General features: G+C 41.4%; 1 protein-coding gene across 1 annotated transcript; it reads left to right on the forward strand.

Moving 5' to 3' along the window:
* The first annotated feature begins 782 nt into the window (after positions 1-782).
* BCL2L15 (BCL2 like 15) lies at positions 783-15,572 on the forward strand. Its single transcript, XM_003933486.3, has 4 exons — positions 783-4,192; positions 4,766-4,887; positions 9,995-10,219; positions 11,166-15,572. The coding sequence occupies exons 1-4, from the start codon at positions 4,066-4,068 to the stop codon at positions 11,181-11,183; spliced, it is 492 nt and encodes a 163-aa protein (XP_003933535.2). The 5' UTR covers positions 783-4,065; the 3' UTR covers positions 11,184-15,572.
* Positions 15,573-16,054: the final 482 nt, after the last annotated feature.

Below are 16,054 nucleotides of genomic sequence, written 5' to 3' on the forward strand. Positions count from 1 at the left end.
TTATATAATGTCCTTCTTTGCTTCTTTTGATCTTTGTTGCTTTAAAGACTATTTTATCAGAGGCAAAAACTGTAACTTCTGCTTTTTATTTATTTATTTTTGCTCTCTATTTGGTTGGTAAATCTTTCTCCATCCCTTGTTTTGAGTCTTTGTGAATCCTTGAATGTGAGATGGGTCTGGATGCAGCATACCAATGGGTTTTAGTTTTTTGTCCAAATTGCCTGTCTGTCTTTGAATTGGGGAATTTAGTCAATTTAAATTTAGAATTAATAATGATATATGTGAGTTTAATACTGCCATTTAATATTAGCTGGCTATTTTGCCCATTAGTTGATGTAAATTCTTCATTATATTGATGTTCTTTACTTTTTGGTATTTTTTAGAAAGGCTGATACTGTTTGTTCCTTTCTATGTGTAGTGGTTCTTTCAGAAGCTCTTGTAAAGCAGGCCTGGTGGTGATGAATTCTCTGAGTGCTTGCTTGTTCACAAAAAACTTTATTTTTCCTTCACTTATGAAGCTTAGTTTGGCTGGATGTGAAATTCTTGGTTGAAAGTTCTTTTCTTGCCGGGCTCGGTGGCTCAAGCCTGTAATCCCAGCACTTTGGGAGGCTGAGGCGGGTGGATCACGAGGTCGAGAGATCGAGACCATTCTGGTCAACATGGTGAAACCCTGTCTCTACTAAAAATACAAAAAAAAATTAGCTGAGCATGGTGGTGCGTGCCTGTAATCCCAGCTACTCAGGAGGCTGAGGCAGGAGAATTGCCTGAACCCAGGAGACGGAGGTTGCGGTGAGCCGAGATCGCGCCATTGCACTCCAGCCTGGGCAACAAAGGCGAAACTCCATCTCAAAAAAAAAAAAAAAAGAAAAAAAGAAAGTTCTTTTCTTTAAAGATGTTGAATATTGGTCCCCACTCTCTTCTGGCTTGTAGGGTTTCTGCTGAGAGATCTGCGGTAAGTCTGATAGGCTTCCGTTTGTGGGTAACCTGACCTTTCTCTCTGGCTGCCCTTAGTATTTTCTCCTTCATTTCAACCCTGGTGAATCTGACGATTATGTGCCTTGGAGTTGCTCTTCTTGAGGAATATCTTTGTGGTGTTCTCTGTATTACCTGGAGTTAAATATTATCCTGCCTTACTAAGTTGGGAAAATTTTCTTGATAATATCCTGAAGCGTATTTTCCAGCTTGGATTCATTCTCTTTGTCACATTCAGGTACACCTATCAAGCGTAGATTAGGTCTTTTCACATAGTCCCATATTTCTTGGAGACTTTGCTCGTTCCTTTTTATCCTTTTTTCTCTAATCTTGTTTTCTAGTTTTATTTCATTGAGTTGGTCTTCGACCTCTGATATCCTTTCTTCTGCTTGATCAATTCGGCTGTTAAAACTTGTGCATACTTCACATAGTTCTCGTATTGTGTTTTTCAGCTCCATCAATTCACTTATTTTCCTCTCTAAATTTTGTATTCTTGTAGACATTTCGTCAAACCTTTTTTCAAAGTTCTTAGTTTCTTTAGATTGTGTTAGAACAAGTTCTTTTAATTCACAGAAGTTTCTTATTATCCACATTTTGAAGCCTGCTTCTGTAATTGGAACACACTCGTTCTCCATCAAGCCTTGTTTCGTTGCTGATGCGGAACTGGGATCCCCTGCTGAGGAAGAGGCGTTCTGATCTTGGGTATTCTCAGCCTTTTTTGTCTGTTTTCTTCCCTTCGTTGTAGATTTATCCATCTGTGGTCTTTATAATTACCATCTTTGTAATTGGGTTTCTGAGTGGACGTTCAACTTATTGATTCTTAGCGACGAAATCTGAGCAACCCACTGCGCCGACTAAATCAGTGGCGTTAAGATTGATGGTGCTTTTCTGACTCTGCACCAAGAACCGACGCTCCGAGGCACCAGCAAAACCGCCTCGCCGGTCACAAGAGTCGTGCTGGCGACCCGTGGGGCTCCTCCGCTGGGAATCTCCTGGTGCGTGAGCAACAAGAATTCATGTGAAGGTGTGGCGTCCTCTGGTTCTTTGCATTTTCACTGGGAGCTACAATCCCGAGCTGCTAGTGATCAGCCATCTTGGATCTCTCTGTCCCTCCTCATCTTTTCATGGCTTGATAGCTCATTTCTTTTCAGCAGTAAATAATGTCTATTTTCTTTATGTATCACAGTTTATTTATTCATTTACCTACTGAAGGACATCTTGGTTGCTTCCAGGTTTGGGCAGTTGTGAATAAAGCTGCTATGAACATCCATGTGCAAGTTTTTGTGTAGACAAGTTTTCAACTCTTTTGGGTAGATACCAAGGAGTATAATTGCTAAATCATATGGTAAGAGGATATTTGGTTTTGTAAGTAACTGCCAAACTCTTCCAAAGTAGCTATACCCTTTTGCATTCCTACCAGCAATGAATGACAGTTCCTGCCCCACATCCTTACCAGCATTTGGTTTTGCCAGTGTTCTGGATTTGGCTATTTTAATAAGTGTATAGTGGTTACATGCATTTTAGAATGAAACAGAAAACATCATATTGGCTTTGATATTTTGCAAGATAGAAATTCCATTCTGAACAACTGACTTACTGTTTAGGCTTCAATCTTTTTTTTTTAAGACAGAGTCTCACTCTGTCGCCCAGGTTGAAGTGCCAGTGGTGTGATCTCAGCTCACCACAACCTCTGCCTCCAGATTCAAATGATTCTCATGCTCAGCCTCCCCAGTAGCTGGGATTACAGGTGCGCACCACCACGCCCAGCTAATTTTTGTATTTTTTAGTAGAGACGGGTTTCGCCATGTTGGCCAGGCTGGTCGTGAACTCCTGACCTCAGGTAATCAACCCACCTGAGCCTCCCAAAGTGGTGGGATTACAGGTGTGAGCCACCGCACCGGGCCTATGCTTGAATCTTTTATTAGTTGGAGCTGTTAATAACTTCACCAGGTCAGACAGGTTTGAGTGATAAATTTGCTGATAGGTTTGATTGCTGCTTCTGACACCCAGACTCAAAATCTAGGTTTAGCTACATTAGGAAGCAACCATTACAGATAAGTGTCCAATCCTGAGATCTCTTAAAACAATAATGGAGTCCAAGCCTCTTAGGAAAATCCTTTGGCTAGAGAGAGAATCTCTGGTCTCTTTCATCCTGGTCATTAGGCCTTGGACTAAAAGGAGGACATTTAACATTTATTGTATGCCAGACAGTGCTAGGCCATTCCACATGTTATCTTATTTGATCCTCATAATTTCTCTGTGAAATATTTTGTCTTGTCCCTATATATAATCCAAGTTGTTTGAGTTTCTTTTTTAACCTTCCCAGACTTTACCCATCCAACTCGAATAGTGTTATGCCTCCTCTTTGTATAATGAATGCCTACTTATTCCTCAGAGCTCATCTCAGATGTTACTGTTTTAAAGAAGCCTTCCCAGTCCCCTGGGCATGTTTCCCTATTACACTATCAAAGTCTTTTCCCTATTACAGTGCACTGATCAAAGTGCACTGATCTCAATAGCACAATTAACTATGTGATTAGTTATTTAATATCTGTCATTTCTGCTGAAGTATAAGCTTCATGAGCACATAACTGTGCTTGTGTCATTTTTCTACATTACTTGCAGTGCCATGTATAGTTCCTTGTTTGGTAAATAATTATTATATGGTTATGGCAAATAAATTCCATAAACAGAATTTGAATGCTGGTCCACTGTAACTTTAAAATCTTCCTTTACACCACATATAGGACCTAAGAAGGAAGCATTTCTTAATGAAATTACCCCAGAGGCTCTTCCTGAACCCTATTTCAGTTCTAGATTGCCTAATGATAAAAGTTATTCATTAATCTTATGTGGTTAGGGTGTGGTCTGAGATAACTTGAAGTCTTTTAAGTAGATAATCCTTTCAGAGAAGTCTTTTCTTTCTGCAGAGTTGTGTTTGAAAAAAGCTAGTGGAAAAAGTTCCAGGACTACATGTCCAATCAGGAAACTACAAGAGGTAGAAACATATGTTGATTTATCAGTGTTTTTAACTTTCCACTAGGCTGAAAACAGCTTTTGTGGAAAAACAAAACTTGGCAGCAAACATCTAAAATGAAGAGCCCCCAGACTTTTGAGGAACAAACGGAATGTATTGTGAACACTCTACTCATGGACTTCTTGAGCCCAACATTGCAGGTTGCCAACCGGGACCTAGGCTGTGAAGATGAAGTAGATTCAGGTAAGGCTCCTGGCCAGGTCAATAAGATTATGTTTTTGGTCGAGTGTGGTGGCTGACTCCTGTAATCCCAGCACTTTGGGAGGGCAAGGTGGGTGGATCACCTTAGGTCAGGAGTTCAAGACCAGCCTGGCTAACATGGTGAAACCCCATCTCTACTAAAAATACAAAAATTAGCTGGGTGTGGTGGCTCACACCTGTTGTCCCAGCTACATGGGAGACTGAGGCACAAGAATTGCTTGAACTTGGGAGGCAGAGATTGCAGTGAGCTGAGATCACCCCACTGCACTCCAGCCTGGGCAACAGAGTGAGACTTGATCTCAAAAAAAAAAAAAAGTGTGTTTTATTTCCTTTAAGTTTCAAAAGGTAAACTAAGCTTTCAGCAACACCTGAAGTGAAAGAGATTCTCAATGAACGGAAACTTTCTGACTATTGGTGTTGACAGAACATTTAAGTTCTTGGGAGATAATTATGTGAAAATTATTTAAAAGACAAGATAACTTTTTCTCATTGCCCAGACTCCTGGGACTTGCCTTTGCTTCACGGATTGTAACAAATGTGTTCCCTCTGTCATAGGAGAGTCTTGCTCTTTTGATGTAGCAATCATCGCTGGTCGCCTTCGGATGTTGGGTGACCAGTTCAACGGAGAATTGGAAGCTTCTGCCAAAAGCGTCATTACAGAAACCATTCAGGGACAGGTGAAGCTTCTACTTTGTGCTACTGTTGCTGCTTTTTTTTTTTTTTTTTCTATTTTAAACTTTCTTTTCTTACAACTCCCACATTACGATGACTAGGAATGTTCTGTGAAAGTATTTGGGGGCATATATTCCAAGGAGGTATAGCAAGAATTCTCCAATTGCTAAAACCTAAGTTGTACAGAGATGGAAAACTTTTGGCATAGGCTGACAAACCTTCTACTTGGTCTTCATCAGAGCTGTGCTTAGTGTGTATAGAGCATATTTATAGTACTTTATTCTTGGCAAAGTATAATATCTTTTTTTCTTTTTTTTTTCGACACAGGGTCTTACTCTGTCACCCAGGCTGGAGCGCAGTGGCGTGATCTCAACTCATTGCAGCCTCCACTTTCTGGGCTCAAGCAATCCTTCCACCTCAGACTCTTGAGTAGCTGGGACTTCAGGCAAGTGCCACCATGCCCATCTAATTTTTTTTAAATTTATTTTTAATAGAGATGGGGTTTTGCCATGTTGCCTGGATTGGTCTTGAACTCCTGAGCTCAGGTGATCCACCTGCCTCCGTCCTTCAAAGTGCTAGGGTTACAGGTGTGAGCTACCACACCCAGCCTATACATATTTTGATAGTTATTTTGTTGAGGTGGGCATCTTTTCCTCTCAGGATCCAGCAGTGAAATATATACAGGAATGATAGGCAGTTTACAAGTCTGATGCAATGACAGATAAGCCCTACAGCAGCCCACTGGCTTTTCATCAGAATGCTGATTACTGGCAGTACCACTTGGACTCTGTATTAAGAGAGGTCGCTGATTTATGTCAACAATGACAGCTAATATTAACTTATCACTTACCATGTGCTATTATTATCTCATTTAATCATTATGCCCTTGTATTGTTATCATGGAAGCTATTATTGGTACAGCAACCTCTCCACACCTGCATATAAGACCACAAGAGCAAACATCTAACCTGTTTTGTTCACTGACATATTCACACAACCTATAACAGTGCCTTAGGTGTAATAAGTCCTCAATAAGAATTTCTATGTTGGGTTTTGTTTTTTTTTTTTGTTTTGTTTTGTTTTTGAGACCAAGTCTCACTGCAACCTCTGCCACAGAAATTCAAGTGATTTTCCTGCCTCAGCCTCTGAGTAGCTGAGATTACAGGCACCTGCTACCATGCCCAGCTAATTTTTGTATTTTTAGTAGAAGCAGGGTTTCACCATGTTGCCCAGGCTGGTCTTGAACTCTTGACCTCAGGTGATCCACCCGCCTCAGACTTTTTTTCTCATTAAACAGATTTTTTTGGTTGAGTGCCAGGGCTCATGCCTCCCAAAGTGTTGGGATTACTGGTGTGAGCCATCACACCTGGCCCGTCTGGGTGGACCATTTGAGGTCAGGAGTTTGAGACCAGCCTGGCCAACATGGTGAAACCCCATCTCTATTAAAAATACAAAAAGTAGCTGGGTGGATCACTTGAGGTCAGGAGTTCAATACCAGCCTGGCCAACATGGAGAATCCCGTCTCTACTAAAAATACAAAAATTAGCTGAGTGTGGTGGTACATGCCTGTAATCCCAGCTACTAGGGAGGCTGAAGCAGGAGAATCACCTGACCCTTGGAGGGTGGAGGTTGCAGTGAGCTGAGATTGTGCCACTGCGCTCCAGCCTGGGCGACAGAGTGAGACTCTGTCTCATAAAAAAGAGCCACACTCTTACCATTATGCTTTATTCTTCCTGCTGTACACAGGTTGGGCAGTATGCCTACACTACATTCAGGCAGAAGTGGACCTGTTATTCCCAGTTGCTTGCCATGAGGCTATCCTAGGTAGTTGATAGCTGAGTTGACTCTTTTTTCTCATTAAACAGATTTTTTTTGGCTGGGTGCCATGGATCATGCCTGTAATCCCAGCACTTTGGGGGGCTGAGGCAGGTGGATTACCTGAGGTCAGGAGTTCAAGACCAGCCTGACCAGCATGGTGAAACCCTGTCTCTACAAAAATTAGCCGGGCATGGTGGTATGCACCTGTAATCCTGGCTACTCGGGAGGCTGAGTCAGGAGAATTGCTTGAACTCGGGAGGCAGAGGGAGGTTGCAGTGAACTGAGATCTCGCCACTGTACTCCACTGAGTGACAGAGCAAGACCTTCTCTCTAAATAAATAATACAAATACAAATAGAAAAATTAGCCAGGCATGGTGGCACACAACTGTAATCCCACCTACTCCAGGAGGCTGAGACATGACAGTTGCTTGAACCTAGGAGGCGGAAGTTGCAGTGAGCCAAGATGGTGCCATTGCACTCTAACCTTAAAAAAATATTTTTCGAAATAGCCCTAAACTCAGGAAAAAGTTGCAAGGTTACAAATAATTTCTGTCTTGAATCATTTGACAGTAAGGAGTTGACATGATGTTTCATCAGCCCCTAATGCTTTTATACTTCCTTCAAACAAGGACATTCTCTAATGTAACCAAATCTAACAATCAAACCCAGGAAATTCATTGATTCATTATCATCTAATCCTTAGATCTCATTCAAGTTTTGCCATTTGTCCCGATAATGTAATTTATAGTAAAAAGTTGTAGGCCAGGGTCACAGATTGCATTTAGTTGTCATGTCTCTTTAGCTTCCTTCAATCTGGAATTTTTCCTCAGTCTTTCCTTGATTTTCATGACCTTGACACTTGGTCTGTCTTGTTGAATGTCCTTTAACTTGTGTTTGTTTAATGCTTCTTCTTGAATAAATTCAGGATATGTACCTTTGGTAGGAATATCACAGAAGTAGTGCTGTGTTCTCAGCGCATTGCCTCAATTGGCACAAGATTTCATTTTGTTCCAGTACTAATGTTAACTTTAGTTACTTAAGATGGTGTCTGTAAGTCTTCTCCACTATAAAGTTACTCTTTTCTCCTTTGTAATTAATAAATGTTTTATAGAGAGGTACTTTGAAACTATGTAAATATCCTATATCTCATCAAAATTTCAATGCATTCATTTCTTATCAACATTGGACCCATGCATTCTTACTTTATTCAGTAGATTATAATCTGTTACATCAGTATTTATTTAGATGCTCAAATCATCCAAGTTTTAACTAGTTGGAGTCATTTAACTCTGGACTGCATCTCTTTGATGTGTCTCTATTATTATTTGAGTATTCCTTAATTTCTTTTTTTTTTTTTTTTTGAGATGGAGTTTCGCTCTTGTTACCCAGGCTGGAGTGCAATGGCGCGATCTCGGCTCACCGCAACCTCCGCCTCCTGGGCTCAGGCAATTCTCCTGCCTCAGCCTCCTGAGTAGCTGGGATTATAGGCACGCGCCACCACGCCCAACTAGTTTTTTGTATTTTTAGTAGAGATGGGGTTTCACCATGTTGACCAGGATGGTCTCGATCTCTCGACCTCGTGATCCACCTGCCTCGGCCTCCCAAAGTGCTGGGATTACAGGCTTGAGCCACCGCACCCGGCCGAGTATTCCTTAATTTCTAGCAGAAGATCTTATACTTGCCTAGCCCCAAACTGAAATAAACCATTCTGTAGAAAGCTCTGGTTTCTTTTAATGGAGAATGATATTTAGAAATCAAGATCTAGGTGCCCTCCCACATGGATGTCCTTTTTAGCTTGTTTGGGTTCTGATAGTCAGCTCTGACCACGCCTGGCCTCCCTAAATCCCCGCAGATCTTGCTTTGACCTACCTAATGGCTTTTGGATTCTATTTTTGAAAAGGAAAGAGGAAAAGAAAGAGCTACTCAATTATTTTAAATTACTAGTTTTTTATTTTATTTTTATTTTTATTTTTTGAGACAGAGTCTCGCTCTGTTGCCAGGCACCAGGGTGGAGTGCAGTGGCGTGATCTCAGCTCACTGCAGCCTCAGCCTCCTGGGTTCAAGCAATTCTCCTGCCTCAGTCTCCCGAGTAGCTGGGACTACAGGCGCGCACCACCATGCCCAGCTAATTTTTGTATTTTTTAAATAGAGATGGGGTTTCACCATGTTGGCCAGGATGGTCTTGATCTCTTGAACTCGTGATCCGCCCGCCCGCCTCAGCCTCCCAAAGTGCTGGGATTACAGGCATGAGTCACCGCTCCCGGCCGTTTTTTAATTATTATTATTTTTGAGACAATCTTGTACTGTCACCTAGGCTGGAGTGCAGTGTTACAATCATAGCTCACTGCAGCCTCAATCTCCTAGGCTCAGGTGATCTTCCCACCTCAGTCTCCTAAGTATATAGAACTGTAGGCTTGTGCCACTATGCCTAGCTACTTTTTAAAATTTTTCATGGAGACGGGGTGTCACTATGTTGCCCCGGCTGGTCTTGAGCTCCTGACCTCATGTGATCCTCCTATTTTTGCCTCCCAAAGGGTTGGGATTACAGGTGTGAACCACTGCACTTGGCCTTTTTTTTTGAGAAGGTGTCTTGCTCTGTCACCCTGGCTGAAGTGCAGTGGTGTGATCTTGGCTCACTGCAACCTCTGCCTTCCAGGTTCAAGTGATTCTCCTACCTCAGCCTTCCAAGTAGCTGGGATTACAGGCCTGTACCACCACGCTCAGCTAATTTTTGTATTTTTAGTAGAGATAGGGTTTTGCTGTGTTGGCCAGGCTGGTCTTGAACTCCTGATGTCAGGTGATGTGCCTGCATCAGCCTCCCAGAACGCTGGGATTACAGAGTAAAATACCGTACCCAGCTTTTTTTTTTTTTTCTTTTAGCTTTAGAGTTTCCCAGACATTTCCTAGTCATTCAAGCAGTACCTTTACAATTTGACCAGTTGGACCATCACATACTTAATATTTTTCTTTCAAATTGTTTTTTATTCATTTTGTTTAACCTAAGCAAAGACCTGAAATCATGGGTTTGATGAACTACTTATGTATTTTCTTTTTTTTTCTTTTATTTGCAGCCCCTTCTGTTGCACTACTTATGTATTTTCAAATGCCCATTAAGATAACAAAATATTAAAACAAGAAAAGATTGTCCATCTACCCTCTCAGATTTCCTTAGATACCACCAATGGCACATTTGGCACTCTTTCAGAAACAATCGCTTTACTGGATTCCTGCGCCTGAAGCCTCCTATACTTTTTGAGTGATACTCTATTGATATTTCCTTTGTCTTTCCTCAGGCAGGAGCTATGCTTCAGAGTACGGTGGAATCTCTCAGCAGGACCTGGTGTGGCTCAGATTCCAGCTTAGTTTATGAGAGAGCCTTTCTGGCAGTGTCAGTGAAACTTCTTGAGTGTGTGGCTCACGTGGCTCCTGAAGTGGTGAGACAGGTGGCTATCTCCATGACGGGTATGATCAATGGGAACACAGCCATCCGGGAGTTCATCCAGGGCCAGGGAGGTTGGGTAAGTATATTGGGGCTCCTGGTTTTGCTAGGTATTTGCACTGTTTTTGTACTAATACCTGGGATTCCAATTCATGACCCTTTTTGTAAACTGGAAAACAACAAGAAAACAGGCTTCCCTACTTTGCAATAATGCCTGGATTTTCTTGCTGTGAAATAGTGGAGCAGACAGAAGCTCAGCCTGTGGGAGGGAGCTGGACTCCAGAGTCATGCTACCTAAAATATTGCCTGCTGACTACTGTAAAGTTAATCCTCATTTCCTACACATAATCATCTATAAAGTATATTTGTAGTAGAATTCTAATTTCAGCCTGGCTTCACTCTCTTCTCTGGTAAATTTCTGGGTCTTTTTTTTCTGTAACATCTTTATGTGTATGTTAAGGAAGTCAGAATCACCTTAATAGTATCTAAGAAAAAACAGTTGGCCAGGCGCCATGGCTCACACCTGTAATCCCAGCACTTTGGGAGGCCGAAGCAGGCAGATCACAAGGTCAGGAGTTCGAGATCAGCCTGACCAACATGGTGAAACCCTGTCTTTACTAAAAATACAAAAATAAGCTGGATGTGGTGGTGCATGCCTGTAATCCTAGCTACTCAAGAGGCTGAGGCAGGAGAATTGTTTGAACCCAGGAGGCAGAGGTTGCAATGAGCCAAGGTAGCGCCACTGCACTGCAGCCTGGGTGACTGAGCAAGAATGTGTCTCAGGAAAAAAAAAAAAGTAAAAACAGTCTTTGCTGTAGTGGTGACCGTAGAAGGTATTCTAAGCCCATGTTTTAGTAATCATTAGAACTTCTGCTGTCATAGAGCACTCCTTTCCATTTCCAGGATCAATGAAAACCTTAATAAGAGCTACATTTCCTAGAGGTATCTGCAGATCATTTCCTGGTTTCCTAGGAAGTTCCTGAAATCCAGTCCTTTGGCTATAAGATTTTCATTGTCTTTCCTAGGAAAATCTGGAGAGCTGAAGAGGTGGAGCTATTCACTGGACTGAACATCACTTCCTCGTTTACTGATTGATTCCTGGCCATTGAAACAAACAAATGAACAAACAAACAAAAGTAACCCACTTTTTTCATTTTATCAGAACTGAACTTGGCTGAATAAGTTATTTTTACTGATTGATAAAATTGGGCGCAGCTGCCAGAGGCTTACAGAGTTGTTGTTTTTTTGTTTTGTTTTGTCAACTTAACACAAACCACAGAGATTTTCTACTTTCTGTTTTCCCATGAGTTTTAATGAGGTTCTGTTGAAGCAAAGACCTCCAGACACGAAGTAATGACTTGTTACAAGCATTACAAGCAACAGAGCAGGCCTTTACTGGAGATATTTTGAAAGGGAGAACAATGGAAAACTATTCCTTAAGATTTAGCCCTGTCCTTTGGTAAGAATCTTGTTCACTAATTTTGCAGTTTAAAAGATTTCAGGAAGCTTTTGGGTTGAAAATCTTATTTTAAGTTGAATATTTTCATTCAAAATCATACCTAAACTTCATGTTAATTTCACCCGAGAGGGACTATTTTATGCATTTTAGAGATTGGAAGGAAAAACAACAACAAAAAAACCAAACAGTTGTTTCTACTAGGAAGATCAAAGAAAATAAAAGTTACTGATTTTTACTGCCGCAGGGTACAGGAAGTGCTGGCCCACGTGTAGGACAGGAAGGCCACCCCTTAGATGAAGCTAGCTGCATAGCACAGAGGTTTTTTTTGTTGTTGTTGTTTTTTTTTTTTTTTTTGAGACGGAGTTTCACTCTTGTTACCCAGGCTGGAGTGCAATGGCACGATCTCGGCTCACCACAACCTCCGCCTCCTGGGTTCAGGCAATTCTCCTGCCTCAGCCTCCTGAGTAGCTGGGATTACAGGCACGCGCCACCACGCCCAGCTAGTTTTTTGTATTTTTAGTAGAGACGGGGTTTCACCATGTTGACCAGGATGGTCTCGATCTCTTGACCTCGTGATCCACCCGCCTCGGCCTCCCAAAGTGCTGGGATTACAGGCTTGAGCCACCGCGCCCAGCCTAGCACAGAGTTTTAAAAGTGTGCTTCCCACACCACTTGAGGACCGTATTAAATTGCTAATTCACATCCTAGAGATTCTGATTCTGTAGGGGTAGGCTGGAACCTAGGAACCTACCTTTTGAACAAGTTCCATAGGCGATTCTGATGTACATACAGAGCATGAAAGGCATCCTTTTAGAGAATGGATTGACAAATTACAGCCCACAGGTCAAAGCTGGCCTGCCGTCTTATTTTGTAAATAAAGTTTTATTGGAATAGAGCTACAGTCACTTGTTTACGTATTGTCCATGGCTGCTTTTGCAATACTATAGCAGAGCTGAATAATTCTGACAGGTACCATATGGATGGTTAAGTCCAAAATATTTACTAACTGGAATATTCCGCTACTACATCCAGCTAATTTATTGTGTTTTTAATAGAGATGGGGTTTCTCCATGTTGGTCAGGCTGGTCTTGAACTCCCGACCTCAGGTGATTTGCCTGCCTCAGCCTCCCAAAGTGTTGGGATTACAGGCATGAGCCACCGCACCCAGCCAACTTTTTTACTTTTTAAAGTTATGCTTTGGCTGGGCACGGTGGCTCACGCCTATAATCCCAGCACTTTGAGTGGCCAAGCTGGGTGGATCACCTGAGGTCTGGAGTTCGAGACAAGTCTGGGCAATGTGGTAAAACCCTGTCTCTACTAAAATACAAAAAATTAGCCAGGCATGGTGGCACATGCCTGTAATCCCAGCTACTGAGGAGGCTGAGGCAGGAGAATCACGTGAACCTGGGAGGCGGAGGTTGCAGTGAGCTGAGATCCCGTCATTGCACTCCAGCCTGGGTGGCAAAAGCGAAACTCTGTCTCAAAATAAATAAATAAAGTTATGCTTTTCCCTATATTTCTAGTTAAATCACAACAGGTTAGTAATCCATCAATGAGATGTCTTGTTTCTCTTTAGTAGAAATTATAATTTTGGCAGCCAATTAAGATGCTTGTACTCCTTTGTCCCTTGTATTCCTATAAACTCCAGTTGATGAGTTTTGTGGTATTTGACTTCTTAGGCAAAATCAAAATTTTTGCTTTAACTGTTGCTATTCTGTTTATGAAATAAACTTTTGTCTAAGTTTTTTAGAACTAAGTTGCATTTGAACTAAGTTTCAGCAAGTTCAATCTAAATTGAATAATTCCAACTCCCAGTTTTATCCTATGTTGCTCATAAAACAGTTCCAAGTATACTGCATTATCTTGAGATCTGAAGATACATTGCCCATGGGGATTATAGTAGGCAAATGGGTTAAGCAGCTCTGGCCTCATTGTGTATTTTAGGAGACTATCTTAGGAGAGCTTAAGTGATTGGGCTGCAGGAAGAAGACATCGCAACCCAGGAATTAAAAATGGATTCAGATTGTCTGATTTTAACAATTTAGTTTCACCATAGGCTAATTATGTGACATTGGGCAAGTGACCTAATTCGTCTGTACCTTAGTTTCTACATTTGTAAAATAGAGATGATTTGGTAACTTATAAGATTTTTGTGAGAGATAAATAAAACAATACACTTTGTAAAGGGCCAGTGCCTGGAATATTTTAAGCAATTTGGAACTCTTTGTTACAGAGTTCATAAGGTTCTAACTTGTTTTTTTTTCTCTTCATTAAACCTTTCTCTCACAGAGTCAAACCACTCTTTTTTTTTGAGACGGAGTTTCGCTTTTGTTACCCAGGCTGGAGTGCAATGGCGCGATCTCAGCTCACCGCAACCTCCGCCTCCTGGGTTCAGGCAATTCTCCTGCCTCAGCCTCCTGAGTAGCTGGGATTACAGGCACACGCCACCATGCCCAGCTAGTTTTTTGTATTTTTAGTAGAGGTGGAGTTTCACCATGTTGACCAGGATGGTCTCGATCTCTCGACCTCGTGATCCACCCGCCTCGGCCTCCCAAAGTGCTGGGATTACAGGCTTGAGCCACCGCGCGGCCAAACCACTCTTAATGGCTTTACCTTTCACATCAATGTGAGTGATTCCTAAATATGATTTACTTCCCTTCTTCTCAAATCCATGCCCACGAACGTTTATTATTTATTTATGTGTACGTTTCTTAACCGTGCTCTCCTGATTTGCCATACAGCTAGCTCAAAACCTCAGTCATTTTTACCCTGTTGCTCTCTCTCCAGTCCAGCTCACCCATACTAGTCTTTCTCATTTCCTTTTTGTCCTGATTCTTCTACCAGATTTATTAGCAACTGCCTAGACTATTAATAAAGCCTGGCCGGGCGCGGTGGCTGAACCCAGGAGGCGGAGGTTGCGGTGAGCCGAGATCGCGCCATTGCACTCTAGCCTGGGTAACAAGAGCGAAACTCTGTCAAAAAAAATAATAATAATAAATAAATAAAATAAAGCCTTCTAGTTGGGCTTTCGATTGTTCTGTTTCTGCCCCATTCCAGTCTGTCCTATATACTGCCATCAGACTGATCAAAGCTGTGGTTTGTCTACTGTTTTAATTCATTTTTGGATGTGGTATAATTATATACCATACCAATGAAGATTACAAGATGTAAACATTTTATCAGAAGGGGGCATTTATGTTTTTAATCAAGAAATACTTTCCAGAAGCATTGCTTTGAATGCCATTATCTTAAAATTCTTCAGTGGAACTTTTGAGGATAATTAGATATGTTCATTATCTTGATTTGGTGATTTCATGGGTGATGATTTCACACCAACTTATCAAAACCGTATACTTAATTGAGATGTGTAGTTTATTGTACGTCAGTACTACCTCAATAAGGTTGTTTAAAAAAAAAAAAAAAAAAAAAAAAAAAAAAAAAAAAAAAAAACTTCAGCAGCTCCCTACTGTTCATCAAATAAAGCCTGACTTTCAGTCTGATATTCGAACTCCCCCAGGATCTGGCCCTAACTGTCCCATATAGCCTTAATCAATAATGTTTCTCCTCTACAATCCCAATGCTCTAGTAAAAGTGAGCTGCTCACTAAAGCCGCCCTCCTCCTCCTATTCTCAGTGTTTCATATTGCTTTTTCTGAGGCTCTACCTATAGACATCTTCCAGACCCGACCGAATTGCCACTTTTTCCATGAACCTTCATGGAAGTGGCAATTCGGTCGGGACTTGAAGAACAAGAAGTGGTATTTGCCTCCTTGAACTTTTGTTTGCATCACTTTTATGTTTCTTATCCAAAAAATGGCCTTAAATTGTAGTTATCTGTATAGTTATTTTCCCCATTAAAGGATCGTTGAATAATACAATTCGTTGTATACTTCTGTGGCACCCATCCTCTTCATTCTCTGACATGTATATCGATATTAAAAATATTCATTAAATGAATGAATAAATGGTTGACTCAGATGAGACTTTGAGTTTGACTATATTTGAACAGGATGCTAAGCTTGAAGAGTCCTGATGCTCTTTATTTAAAAAAAAAAAATGATTTGGGCTTGGCGTGGTGGTTCACACCTGAACTCCCAGCATTTTTGGGAGGTCGAGGTGGGTGGATCACCTGAGGTCAGGAGTTCGAGACCAGCTTGGCCAACATGGTGAAACTCCATCTCTACTAATACAAAAATTAGCTGGGCATTTTGGCACACACCTGTCATCCCAGCTACTCAGGAGGCTGAGGCAGGAGAACCGCTTGAACTCAGGAGGCGGAGGTCACAGTGAGCCAGATAGCACCATTTTACACCAGTCTGGGTAACAACAGCAAAACTCTGTCTCCAAAAAAAAAAAAAAAGAAAAGAAAAGAAAAAAATGTTTCAATTGCAAGTTATTAGTTGACCTTTGCCTCTTGACAATTCTGAAACCAAAGGCAGAGTATGCTTCCCTGTAT

Source organism: Saimiri boliviensis, chromosome 11 (genome assembly GCF_048565385.1).
Source record: "Saimiri boliviensis isolate mSaiBol1 chromosome 11, mSaiBol1.pri, whole genome shotgun sequence".
NCBI lineage: Eukaryota > Metazoa > Chordata > Mammalia > Primates > Cebidae > Saimiri > Saimiri boliviensis.

Bases quoted from the DNA above. Each gene is read 5' to 3' on its own strand.
- BCL2L15 (XM_003933486.3), top strand. From the start codon at position 4,066: ATGAAGAGCCCCCAGACTTTTGAGGAACAAACGGAATGTATTGTGAAC. The intron at 4,193-4,765 runs GTAAGGCTCCTG...CCTCTGTCATAG, and splicing joins TGAAGATGAAGTAGATTCAG to GAGAGTCTTGCTCTTTTGAT. The intron at 4,888-9,994 runs GTGAAGCTTCTA...GTCTTTCCTCAG, and splicing joins CAGAAACCATTCAGGGACAG to GCAGGAGCTATGCTTCAGAG.